A 14,069-nucleotide genomic window follows, 5' to 3' on the forward strand; every position below is an offset into this window, starting at 1 on the left:
ACAACAGGGAGATAATTTCTTCCTGAAGTACTTTGGCTGCCTGCCCGCTGGCATGAGAGAAGATTATTCTCTCGAATGCCGGGGGTTTTGAGGCAAATTGTATTCTGTAACCACTGGCGATTGTGCGTAACACCCAGGGGTGTGGTTTGCACTTTTTCCATGCATCTAAATGCAGAGTCAGAGGGGAAAGTATCTCCTCGTTCGAGGGGAGTGCAATGGCGCCCTCTAACAGTAGGCCTGGGCTGTCTGGGCCTGTCCGTATGAGAGCCACCCTGCCCTGTCCAACAGCGCCCACACGTTGTGGTCCTATCCAGCTCTCGTCCCACCGGGACAGAGTCCGCTGGTCCCGTCATTATGGTGCCTCGTTGAGAGGTCCGTAATGACAGGCTCATGTCTCTGGGGTTTATTGTTTTGTTTTGTTTCACATATTGTTTCAGCCTTGCCCTTGGCGACATGCCTGGCTGCAACGGGGTTGTTTGTTTTAATACAGAAACATTGTGACATATTCTTGCATTTACAATTGGAACATACATTTATTGCAAAGGAACAGTCTTTCTTTTCTTTGCTGGACTGTGATCCGTGAGGCCCGTGGTCACTACGGTCCGTACGAGCAGAACGCCCCAGGGAACATGAAGATCTGGAGAGTGGGGGTGTAACCTCTCCACTCTCCCCCGCGGGCTGCATCTGCTATGCCCGCTTCTGTTGCTTCTTACCACCCCTGTGGTCAGCTGGGCGCTGCGGGGCGCCTCTAGCTGGAGGGGCGGCATGAGGGACCTTCCTTCTGGCTCCGGGATCCTGTGGGGGTCTGGTACCTGTCAGCCCAGCTGCAGTGGCGGCTGCGTAAGGAGCCGCTTTCAGCGGGATCTTAAACCCGCCCGTGGTAGCAGCTTGTGCGTAAGTGTGGCAGGGTTGAGGAGGAGCTTTCCTGGGGAGGCAAACTTGAAGAGCCTCTCCCTCCTTCTTGTTTTCCTCGCATCTGCGCTGAATTTTGGTCAAGGTCTTCGTCGTACAGAAAGGCAGGTCCTGCCTGGAGATCCACCGCGGGCCAAGGGACTTTTAGGTCCGCCACTGCATACTTCAGCAGGTCGAATACATCGATCCCGCTGGTGCTACTCGCTGCTCCTGGGTGCCCCGTGTCACCTGGGCCTGGCATTTCCAGTACAGATGACATCGGGGCTATCCTCAGAGTAGAGGACGGAGTCGGATGGGCTCGAGCAGTCATCGTCCGGCTCCGGTTCTGGCTGGGCCGCCGCCATCATCACGAGCTCCGATTCCTCTTGTTCGAGAGGTAGGAGTTCGTCAGCGTTCTCTGCCCAGTCATGTACAGGTAGGCCGTGGGCCGAGTGCCTCTATCTGCTTTAGTTTTTTAGTTGGTTGATCCCCATCAAGGAACTGGCAATTTTTTTTGTATTGTGTAGATTAATTGTTTATGAACACATTATCAAATGTTTCCAACCTGAAAAGTTGCACCAGAATAATAAAACGTAGATATAAAATCACTAACTAAACATTACTTATTTTCAAAAATCTGGCAACCCCATGTGAAGTATAAACCAATCAAAGCTCGCCTACTGTATTGTGCAATTCAGTTGGCCAATCACGTTCTTCGTACCACTTGAAAAGCAGAACCAGGAAATACAGCTCAGATGGAATCAAGAAAACAAGGTAGAGGTAATATTTGTTTTGGGATGATTGTTGGACTTATTCTTATGATAATGTATACAATGGATGTAGACAATAGAATGAGCCATGTTGATGACGGCACATTATGATATTAAGCATCAATATTATATCATTATAACGTTAGTGTTGCCAACAGCAGTATGGTTTGCAGATGCAAATGTTGTTTAAACAACTGCTGCAAATACTTAAGATACTATTAAGCAGTGACCAATCAATATGTACCCCTTTATAAATGTATTGCTATCATAAATTGGCTCTGCTACACTATTTTGCCTCATTATTTTATTGATTCCCATCTCGTATAATTTCTGTTAAGATCTCATCACTGTGCCCTTGTCAAAGTTGGTGTTTAGATTATAGTTACGGTTGGTGATTTGTTCTTTCTCTCTTGACAAGTTCTAAGCTAAAGTTACCAGTTGTTAATGTATTTAGTTGGGTTAAATTACGTTTGTCTGTCAAGTAAGTGTGTGTGCACTCATGCTGCATTCGTTATTTTGTACAGTGTTTGTTATCTCTATCTTATGTTTGTGTGCAATAACCACAAATGATGTTTGTGTGTTGCAGGCTGTATGGAGTGGCTCAATTGCAGAGGTGCAAGAGGTGACAAACAACTGGATCTGGGAAATTATTGTGACATGTTTGAAGAAGAGTGGATTGTGTGTCACGTTAGCAGTCTATGAGAGATGGGTCGACATGATTATGAAGATCTATGTGTTAATGATTGTGTAGAAATTACAAAAATATATATTCATAAGCTGATAGAAACTGCTCTCATTGACTTCAATGCATTCGAGTGAACTTCAGGTGCCAGTTTTCCTATGACATATGCTATGTTATAGAACATCTGTCCTAGTGGTTATAGGGGAAGTTTAAGGCTGATCTGATATCCACTCAAATGCAGAAAATGTACGTATATGAAGTAATGTAGCTGGGCCACAGACAAGGCCCTCATGGCATGTCATCCATCAATGCCACAGTTTGCTGCTGCAATGTGATACTATGTAATATCTTAACACTCGGCCCACGGCCTAAGGGGGAGCGGGGTCTATATCACCTCCCTCTGTGTCCATGGTTTCCCCGAGCACTGGGTCGTCAGCTCGCTTTGCTAGCTTGCTTAGCCGTCGGATAAGGATTTTCATTTCCATTCGTTCACAGTGCTCGCAGAAACCAGGCTGCAGGCCCATGGTCGCGTGTAGCAAGCCCAGGCATCTTAGGCAGCGAGTATGGGTGTCGAAGCCCGACATTTTGTTTCCACAGGGGCACAGCTTTTGACCGGGCTTCTTCGACCCGCTGGCCGCGGGGGAGACGCTCTTAGCCGCCGCGTTCTGGGAGGAATGTGGGCTAGACATTCTGTAACACGGTTCGACATCTGAGGTACGAACGTGGTGTTAGTTTCTTTATTTCGGTTTGGCGTTCGAGGCTCAAACTGGGAAATATGTAATTATGCGGCTTATGTTTCGCTCGAATTATCACTTTATTGTGTGTTAGCTTCTGAGGCTTAACACAGTGTTTTGTCGTTAGTTTTCGAGGCTAAACACAAGCTCTTCTCTAGAGCGAAGGTAGCTTAATAAGCCTACCCCCAAATCTCTGTGCACAATCGGTAACGAGTCCAAGATTTGACACTTGTCTCAAGTCGAGCTGTTAAGCTACGCGATGTCCGTCTGAGAGATAAGGTTGAGTATGCTCTGTGATTCAGAGAAGGGAATTTTGAATGGCGCGGCTGGCACTCATCAGTGCTTATAAGGGCACGCAGCGGGTGGTACCTGCTGATGACGCCAGCACGCAACCTTGTTCCAGCCAATAATATTGCCTGGAGTGGAGTGTATAATAATGCTTCTGTGATCACGCCAGGGGACGTTCTCCCATAAGCGAATATTGAGCGAGTAATATGATAAAAGAACAACATTAACAACACACTCTACCATCCTTCAGAGGTGGAAAATGTTTTATTTAAGTAAAAGTATCAGTACTGCAATGTAGAGAAATACTCTGTTACAATTAAAAGTCCGGAATTCAAAATGTACTTAAGTAAAAGTATAAAAGTATTTGCATTAAAATGTACTTAAGGTACTCATATACAAAATGTCCCACTTCAAGTTTTGAAATGCACACAAATCTTTTGAAAATAGCAGATCTACAAGCTCACATTGTGTCAAATCGTGATTAGTGACGCATTGTGAGCTTGTAGATCGGCTATTTTCAAATTGCCTAAAGGGCTTGAAGTGGTTACTGTATGTTTTGTAATAATAATCAAAATCTACAAAGTAACTAGGTAACTAAAGTTTTCAAATAATTGTAGTGGAGTAAAGGTACAATATTTGCCTTTGAGATGTAGTGGAGTAGAGTAAAAGTATTGGAAATTGGAAATACTAGAGTAAAGTACAAATGCCTCAAAATTGTACTTAAGTACAGTACTTGAGTGTACTTAATTACTCACCACTGTAATATTAATTCCTGATTCACAGGACTATTGTCAGATACTAGCCTATGACTCATACAGACAACGGTACTTAACAGGTCACACTTGGACCATTGAAATGAACGAGTCGGTAGCTTTTAGCTTTGTAAAAGGTGCGAATGGGGCAGCCTATGTATCACTGCGGTAACGTGAGCCGCCGGGCGCGACCGCACGTACGTTGCTTGTTGAGCTGCAACTGCTGGCGAATGTGGCAGATTATCTATTTACTGACAGTTACACACCTCTTCCGCCAGGGGGCAACGGTGTCTGGATCATAGAGGTCTGGACCTTTTAGTACGCATGCGTGAAATACGTTGACCAGGAAGGAGAACTAAGGTTGACTACGTATTTCCTGGTGATGTGAGCCACTGCTACGGTCGTCGTGGTGAAAACATGGCACCTAAAGGAGGTAAAATGCGTCGAATGAAGTCTGCACGGCTGTCGATAAATGAGCACATGACGTCGGTGGGAGAGGAGATATTGTGTGTTTTGGACAAGCAGCAGTGTGGTGCTGATGTTTGTTGTGTGAAGCTTGTCAGAGTGTTTGTGTTGGAGCGCCTCAGTGCGGCTGCAGAGTTCATGTTCAAGCTCTTCCAGAGAGAGACAGAGACACTACAAACTCTACTGGACTCACAAAACAACCTGCTGGACGTCATTTTACAGCCAAACATCAAACTACACCGAGCAGGTTTGTTCATGCGAGCTACGTGTAGCTGAGCTACGAGTAGCTAAGCCACTAACTGAACTACATTTCCCAACGGCTTGTGGATGTAGCCTCACCACTTTCACAATAGGCTCTATGCACAGCAGCCATATTTTCACTTCCTTAACAGGTGTTAGCAATGATATTAATGAAGGCTCTGTTCCATTTAGTGTTTCAATTTCCACAGACCCCCATAACTCTGAGAGTGTACAAATGGAACCAAATGGACCCTTATGGGCCCATTTGGTGTCATTTGTACACTCTCAGAAGTACACACCCATAAGGGGCCATTAGGAAACCCCTTAAGGAACCATGAGGGTCCCTGGACCCCACTTTGAGGCCCACTGGTGTAGCAGAGTGTCTCCAGTGAGCCAACATAATCAGCACCCTGACTCTGTTTGACCAGAATGGAACAGAGCCTTCATTAGTGTCATTGGTAACACCTGTGAATGTCTTCACAATATGGCTGCTGTGCATAGAGCTTATTATACAGATTTCAGTTATGTATGTAGCTGTTAGATTGACAAAAGCTACATCACTGCATTTTCAGAGGCTCTATTTTCATAAAATAACACAACAGATGAGTTGTTCTCATCGCAACTGTTACTACTAACAGGTGATCTAGGCCCTAGATCACCTGTTAGTAGTAACCTAGATTCTAGGGCAGTGGTGTTCAAAGTGGGGTCCGGGGACCCCCAGGGGTCCTTGAGGGCATCCCCCAGTAAGTGATCATAGTTAGGAGCCAAATAGGCCTTTACCAGTCTGTAAACTCTGAGATTGTACAAATGAACCTGTAAGGTTCCATTTGTACACTCTCAGAGTTATGGAGGTCCGTGAATTACATTCTTTAAGGAGAATTTTGGACTAAAGTTTTCTTACCTTTTCTATGACTTTTCTATCTCGTCTAGCGAGACTTCTGTTTTTTTTTTTTTTTTTTTTTTTGGTTGCATAGTGTTCTGTCACTATGAACGTCAGATCTCACAAAAAAAAAAAAAAAAAAAGCTATTGAAATATGTGATCTAACCTAAGCTGTGGCGGCTCAGGGGTGGAGTTATGAAAATTTTCTACTGTACCATTCATCCTAAGATATCATAACGTCATAGAAAAGGTAAGAAAACTTTAGTCCAAAATTCTCCTTTAACTGGGGCCACTGGTCTATGGGATTAGGAAAAAAATCACATAGTCTTTTAGGATGAACCAGTGACCACTGTTTAGGCACAATGAGTGTTGGACAATCATTAGTGTGGTATAGTCAGGGCTGGACAAAGTACTCATGTGAGCTTGTAGATCTGCTATTTTCTGCTAGTTTGAAATGGAGCTTAAAAGTGGTTAAAGTACCAGTCCGGACTAAATAACAGGGTCATAATGAGAGTCCGTAAGCACGATCACAAACACCCATCCTATTCTCACTGCACCGGCTCCCTGTTTCAGCCAGGATCGATTACAAGGTCCTGCAACCTACATGCCCCTCCCTACCTACAGAAACTAATCAAGCCTCCACAAACTTCCACCCGCACCCTCAGATATGTGAACAGATTCCTACTCGGAAGTCCCTAGTACCAATCTACGCACCACGCACCCATTTAAGTATAGAATGAGAGTACTTCTTCCATCACTGGCATGGGGGGGGCATCTTGTGAGGTCATCTCATTCTAAGAAAATCACACGTTGTTGTGTTGATGCTCTTCTCTCCTTCTGTCTGTGTGTAAAGAGGTTTCCCCTGAACATGAGGAGAGGAGCCCCAGTCTCGTCCAGGAGGAACCTCAACCTCCACAACACGAGGAGAGAAGAGGAGAGAAGATGAAGGCCAACAAACTGTCGGGTAAAACAAAAATTAATTTGGCCGCTGTTAAAGCACCAAACGTGCTTGTTTTTGTTGCCATAAAACAAAAACAAAAAAGGAAAGACAATAAATGTTATGACAAATGCTGCTCATGCTATGTACTGTATATGTTGCAGTAGGATTGGAAGACCAATCAGATTGAAAAAGGAGCACAGGTTTTCTACAATGCTACAAAACGGGTGTCCTCCTCCGGCCCCAGGAGCCGAGACGGGACTGGGACCTCGAGGAGACCCGTCAGCTTAGCCGTTTAGCTTGTACCTGTATAAACTTCTTTAATCTTGAATCTTCACACCAACTACTATTAAGGTATCGATCTTAATAGTTCTAACTCAAGTGGATGGCAGAGGCTACACCACAACTATAGCAAAGACAATGGTGAATTATCTAGTTATCATTAGCGTTATAGTTATAGTGGTATGACTTTATATTAAGGTCGGGTCTATAATATGTTATAACCACATTTATAATGCTTTATAGTGCACTTATAAGGCAGCGGTCGACAATATAAATAGCCCGGTTGCCCGGATGTACTTTTTAAACCGTCCGGGCCAGCAGAATGCACCAAGCACTTCCCCGGCGGGGGTCAGTGAAAATAATGCCTTGAAAGTCGAATTAAAACATTAACATCTAATAGTTGCACATTATTTCCCTTTCACACTATTTCCCTGTAGTACTATGTTTTGTAGAGATTTCTGTGAAATCGTCTCGGTAATTCCCGTTAAACATAGCATTTTGGATCACAGGCAAAGCCGTCTGCTGGAACTGCCCCCGGACCTCAGTGCACCTGGCTGCAGGCAGTTCACTGCTTGCTCGCTCCCACGATACGTGCACGTTCATATCAGGGGTGGAACTGCCCCCGGACCTCAGTGCACCTGGCTGCAGGCAGTTCCCTGCTTGCTCGCTCCCACATTACGTGCACGTTCATATCAGGGGTGCTGGAATATTCCAATTACTTTTTAAACGTACACAGTGAATACTAAATTGAAGCTTGACTTGATTTTTTGTGTCCACACGGCCCCCTCGCGTATTAGGGGGAGGTGAGTCACCAGAACCAAGGACGGGTGTTTTTGATGAATCTAACATGGTTAAAATGGAGTTTGAAGTTACAATGGGTTTGTATAGGAAGGGGGCATGTCTGATAAAATGAATATCAAATGTCTAAATACTGAATCGACCAACTTAAAAACTGTCTGGGGGGCTCACAAAGGCCTGAGTAGACGATAAAATGACCAAAAGTTTTTTTGAAAGTGAAATATCCCTTTAATGTATGTTTTATAATGTAATAATTTATATCTGCAAAGTAACTAGTAACTAAAGCTTTCAAATTATTGAAGTGGAGTAAAAGTACAATATTTTCCTCTGAGATGTGGCATGTTAAAGTATTGAAAATAGGAAATACTCAAAATACATATTTTTTTTTAACTTAAGTACAGTACTTGAGTAAAAAATGTACTTAGTTACTTTCCACCACTGGTCAAATGAGTCGACTAGTAAAAATCTGAAAATTATGTGTTGTATCAGTGGGCAATATTTTAATTGTGTTGCATCAAATGAGTCGACTAGTAAAAATCAGAAAAGTATGTGTTGTAGCAGTGGGCAACATTTTAATTGTGTTGCATCAAATTTCTATAGAGTGGACAGCTGACTGAATGGTGTCAATGGGGCAGTGATTAGAGGAGTGGCTAGGTTGAATAAATTACACATTGTTCACGCCCATTACCTGGAGCTGAGAGGTGCTAGAAGTGGAAATTCTTTAGAAGGGATTATCTCAGTTTGGACTATTATAGATAACAAGATTCAAATGGTCACATCTTCTTCAAATATTCTGCAATTTCAATGAATGACACTTCATTTGAAAGCTTATATTATGTACTTTAACACTTGGGGTGCCAGAGGTTTATTAAAATATTATACGTTGAGTGCCTGAAATTTTTACAATTTTTAACCTTTTTCAAGTAGTCACAAAATATTTTCAGTGATCACCGTCCTCACGGTGATCCCCTCATTACACACATACAGGTCTCGTACAACCGGGGGAAAAAAATAAAAACATTCGGTAATCCGTTCCATAGTTGCAGCCAGTTGAAAATAGTTAAATTAACATTGTAAAAAAAAAAAGTACACAGGAGCCGAGATAAAGGCTTTTGAAGTCATAAGTTAACCAGGAAGTGGATTGGAGTCTAAATCTTCGAACAATGATATCTCCTGGTGCTGTGAAGGAAAAAAAATAAAAAAAAATTCAAAAACCGTATATATACGGTTTTGGCACTCAACGTTAGTATGGCGAAAACCGTATATATACGGTTTTGGCACCCAATGTGTTAATAATTTGTAAAACAATGAAAAATGACAAATGCCTACTTGCGGCATATATCATTGTACTCAGTCACAAATCGTAATTCAATTTTTTTCTCAAAGAATTTCAGCCCTAATGTATGTGTGTGTATTGTATGCAGCCCGAACCCGGCTCGATTAATTAGGCAGAAATTGTGTTTGTAAATGGTAAATGGTGCATTTATATAGTGCTTTTATCCAAAGCGCTTTACAGAGATTGTGCATTACATTCACCCATTCACACACACATTCATACACCGATGGAGGAGGAAACCATGCAAGGCACCAACCTGCTCATCGGGAGCAATTAGGGATTCAGTGTCTTGCTCAAGGACACTTTGGCACTAACTCTGGGGGAGCCCGTGATCGAACTGGGAACCTTGTGGTTCCCATCCAGCCACTCTACCCCTGAGCCACTGCCGCCCGTGTGTGTGTGTGTGTGTGTGTGTGCGTGCGCTTGCCCGTTGTTCGTGTGACCATTAGATGCGTTCCCTGCTGGACCAATCCAAGGGTCATAGTCAAACAATCTCACCGGGAGGACCTGATTTGCGCAAGTTGTCAAGTGTGCAAAATCATCAAAGATATTTTAAGACCTGGAGTCATCTAGGTATACCTCCAGTATGTAGACACTGGTGTGTACATGCTGTCAACAACCTGTTTGAGTGTTTGTGTCAATAATTGTTCTCAATGTTCTGTATTTTTGTATTGCTGTGCTTTTGTTATAAAGACTTTGTCATAAAGCTTCTGGTAAAAGCTTTTATATTTATGTGTAACTAATCAAATACAAAACTACTAAAAGAAGTAAAAATGTATTAACAATTAAGTGACAAGTGAGGTGAATGTCCAAATGACAAGTCCCTCAAGAAGTTAATGTCAAGCCCTGACAAATGTCTTTGATACTGTAAATGAGGATAGACTTATGGTTTGGAAATGGATGATTTATTTACAGCTGAAGTCCTTCCAACTACCAAAGCTATAAAACAGAGGGAACACAGCATGAAAACATTGAAATGACAATTATTTAATGGTTTGTATCTTTCCTAGACTTCCTGGACCTCCCTGTGTGTAAAGAGGTTGCACCTGAACAACAGGAGAGAAGCCCCAGTCTAGTCCAGGAGGAACCAGAACCTCCACAGATTAAAGAGGAACAGAAGGAGCTACTTCAAAGACCAGAGGAGGATGGGTCAACACAGACGTTACTAGCAGTGAACAGTGAAGATGAAAATGGTGAAAACAGAGATACAAAGCCTGTAGCCAGCACCTCAACTCAACACATGAAAACACAATCTGATGTAGAGGACTGTGTTACATCACAACCAAATAGCAATGGCCAGCTATTCTCTTCACCCTGTTCTGAATCGGAAACTGAGGACAGTGATGACTGGGAGGAGACCACGGAAGGTCAGTCGGCTTTAAACACACTGAAATCCCACAAGACACAAAATGTGGAACGACAAAGATTGTCTTTGAGCAACAAGCTGTGCCAGGACCTGAAATCATCAAAACAAACTCACTCCAAGAGGCGTCAAATAGTGAGGAAAAGGTTTACTTGTGCAGAGTGTGGCAAAATGTTTAATCAAAAGGCAAATCTGAAGACGCACGCAATGGTTCATACTGGAGAAAAGACCTTTTCTTGTACAGTTTGTGGTAAAGGCTATGGTCAAAAGGGTAGTCTAAAAACACACATGATGACTCATACAGGAAAAAGGCCATTTACTTGTATAGTTTGTGGTAAAGGCTGTGTTCATGGTGGTCAGCTTAAAGAACACATGAGGACCCATACAGGCGAAAGGCCCTATACTTGCAACGTTTGTGGTAAAGGCTGTAGTCAAAGGGGTCAGCTAAATATTCACATGAGGCGTCATACTGGGGAAAAGCCCTGTACGTGTACAATTTGTGGTAAAGGCTTTGTTCATAGTGGTCAGTTAAAAACCCATATGATGACTCATACAGGGAAAAAGCCCCTTTTGTGTACAATGTGTGGTAAAGGTTGTGTTCATAGAGGTCAGCTTGATTACCACATGAGGACCCATACAGGGGAAAAGCCCGCTACTTGTACAGTGTGTGGTAAAGGCTGTGTTCATAGTGGTCAGCTTAAAGAACACATGAGGACCCATACAGGCGAAAAGCCCTATACTTGCAACGTTTGTGGTAAAGGCTGTAGTCAAAGCGGTCAGCTAAAAATTCACATGAGGAGTCATACTGGGGAAAAGCCCTTTATGTGTACAGTTTGTCGTAAAGGCTTTGTTCATGGTGGTCAGCTAAAAAATCATATGAAGACTCATACAGGGAAAAATACTCTTTTGTGTACAATTTGTCGTAAAGGCTTTGTTCACGGTGGTCAGCTAAAAGCTCACATGGAGACTCATACAGGGAAAGAGCCCCTTTTGTGTACCATTTGTGGTAAAGGCTTTGATCAAAAGGGTAGTCTAAAAACACACATGATGACGCATACAGGGGAAAAGCCCTTTGTTTGTAACGTTTGTGGTAAAGGCTGTGTTCATAGAGGTCAGCTTAATGAACATATGAGGTCCCATACAGGGGAAAAGCCCTTTGCTTGTACATTTTGTGGTAAAGGCTTTGGTCAAAGGGGCAGTATGAAAACACACATGATGAGTCATACAGGGGAAAAGCCCTTTATTTGCACAGTTTGTGGTAAAGGTTTTGTTCATAGTGGTCAGCTAAAAACTCACATGAGGACTCATACAGGGGAAAAGCCCTTTACGTGTACAATTTGTGGTAAAGGCTTTGGTCAAATGGGTAATCTAAAATCTCACATGATGACTCATTAGGGGGAAAAGCCCTTTACATGTACAATTTGTGGTAAAGGCATTGGTCAAATAGGTAATGTAAAACACTTTTAAGGGAAAAAAGAGAGTCAGATGAGTAATCTGATAAAGCACATCAGGACTCATACAAGGGGGGGAAACCCTTTAGTTGCAATTTGTGGTAAATGTTTGGGTCGAAATGTAAATCTGAAGTTGAGGAACTTGTGGTAAATGTTTGGGTTGAAATGCAAATCTGAAGATGAGGATTTGTGCCGGGCAGACAGTAACAGAAACATGTTTTTTTTAAAGAAGCCATTTTAATTGACAATGTCACAGAGAAATGTATGATCATTCAATCTAATCCCTACTTGGGAACTTCTGTGAAAACGTTTGACAATTATGTGAAAGAACTTTGGTACTGTAAGTATGTTTTGCTGCCAACGCCTTTGTACTTTTACGCAAATATATGAATATTTTTTAATGTTTTCTTTATTGTATTGCTACTTTAACTTTAGTAAAACATGGTACCTCTTCCACCACTGCCTCATTGTTTGGTTATTGACTTCATTCCAAGCAGCAGTTGGATGAGGACTAGAGGAAGCACTTGGCTTCCAAAAGGGAACTCATTGACTACCTAGACCAGTGGCCCTCAACCTTTTCAGGCCGTGACCCCCCAAAAATAATCATATTTGAACTGGGGACCCCCACCCTGAAAAGAACTTGGAATTGTAGGAGTTGAGGTGTTACATTTAGTTTGACTCGGTTCCACAGTTAAATCTGTGGGGTTGTAGATCAGCCATTTTCACAATGTTTTCTTCTTTCTTATATTACTTACTTCTGCATACACACAGACACACACATGTGTAGACACACGCACACTCTACACCCAGACACACGCAGCCACACATTCAACTGCACACAAGGTACTTGTTGATTGTCGTGGCTCATGTTTGATTACTATGTTTAACTTACTACTTGTTTATTATTTTAGGTGAGAACCTTGTATAAGCCCTATATGGGTTTCCTTTCTCACCGGCACTTATTTCTCTGTTTTAATAATGTTACTTTTGTACTATTTTTATTGTGCAAATAAATAAATCAAATCAAATTTAACAATTTTGGCAATTTTTTTGACCAGTTTGTTGATTACTTTATTTTCTTTATTTATTTATTTTTTAATGTATTAAAAGGTTAAATTGTCACTTCACTGTCATGTGGGGTCCCCACCCACAGAGTGGTTGAGAGTCTTCAAAAAGTCTTTACCTCATTAGCTAATTTATGTAAAAATATGGCCTCAGGCCTCATTCACACGAAGATGGAGCAAAATTAAAACTACGCTAAGCACAGTAGAAGCGCGGCGCCAAAGTCAATAATCGGGTGTGTCCAAGGTTATGAGTGGCACCTGTCACTCATGTCTCAGCCGGTGTGCCTGTTTGGGCCGTGACAAAACAGGCCGTTTGAACTGGAGCACATTTTACAATCTAAAATGTCAAATAGCAGCTGTAGATACTACTACATGACCAATTTATGGATACAAATTCATAGAACGTTTATAATTAAGCTGCTTAATAGCCTGAATGAGCAAGCTGCTACCATTGCCTGCTCTCTGGGGAGACCATCTGTGGAGACTGTCTTATCGTGACAATCAATACAATTAATGACACTACTGGCATTAAAAATGCTTACCTGTGCTGTCGGGCAGAAACCAGCGATGTCCAAAATATTAACTTTTCTGGAAATGAAAAAGAAAAAAACGTGTTTTTAGAACAGCACAATACTGCCTCATCAAAATTGGTATGGTGACTTACATTGTCAGATAATTGAATGTGTCCTTATCACAATTTTACCCAAATACAGCTCAAGTGGAGTTAGGAGGTTTTTGACCATTAATGTGAGATTTCTATCGTCTGACTTCGTCATTCTAATCAATGATGGAAAGAATTACTATTTCCAAAGATGGAGTTAGGTGGTTTGACTGACAGTTATGAGGATCCAATGGAGTTTGGAGGTTTAGTCAGAAGCTTTTCATTGGTTCAATGATACACACACAGACGTAAAGGGTATTCAATAGCACAGATTTATATATTTTTAAAAAACTTTGAAGGAGATAGCTGGTTTCTGCCCGACAGCGTCATTAAGCTCCGCTCCACCGTTGGCTAAAATGTGTTTTGTTTAGTTACAAGTTACATTAATTACATGTTTGCATAACCTCTCTAAAGTGATTTCAACGCAGATTTTGTTGTTAATTAGTATATGCCTGCCACGGAAGCATCAACGGTG

General features: G+C 42.2%; 1 protein-coding gene across 1 annotated transcript; it reads left to right on the top strand.

Annotated features, from left to right (window-relative positions):
• Positions 1-4,534: 4,534 nt before the first annotated feature.
• Positions 4,535-11,844, top strand: LOC308077966 (uncharacterized protein; the record flags this gene model as incomplete). Its single annotated transcript, XM_080418990.1, has 3 exons — positions 4,535-4,829; positions 6,556-6,666; positions 10,066-11,844. The coding sequence occupies 3 exons, from the start codon at positions 4,535-4,537 to the stop codon at positions 11,811-11,813; spliced, it is 2,154 nt and encodes a 717-aa protein (XP_080275116.1). The 3' UTR covers positions 11,814-11,844.
• Positions 11,845-14,069: the final 2,225 nt, after the last annotated feature.

The sequence above is a fragment of the Gymnoscopelus braueri genome (assembly GCF_963280865.1).
Source record: "Gymnoscopelus braueri genome assembly, chromosome: 22".
Taxonomy (NCBI): Eukaryota; Metazoa; Chordata; class Actinopteri; order Myctophiformes; family Myctophidae; genus Gymnoscopelus; species Gymnoscopelus braueri.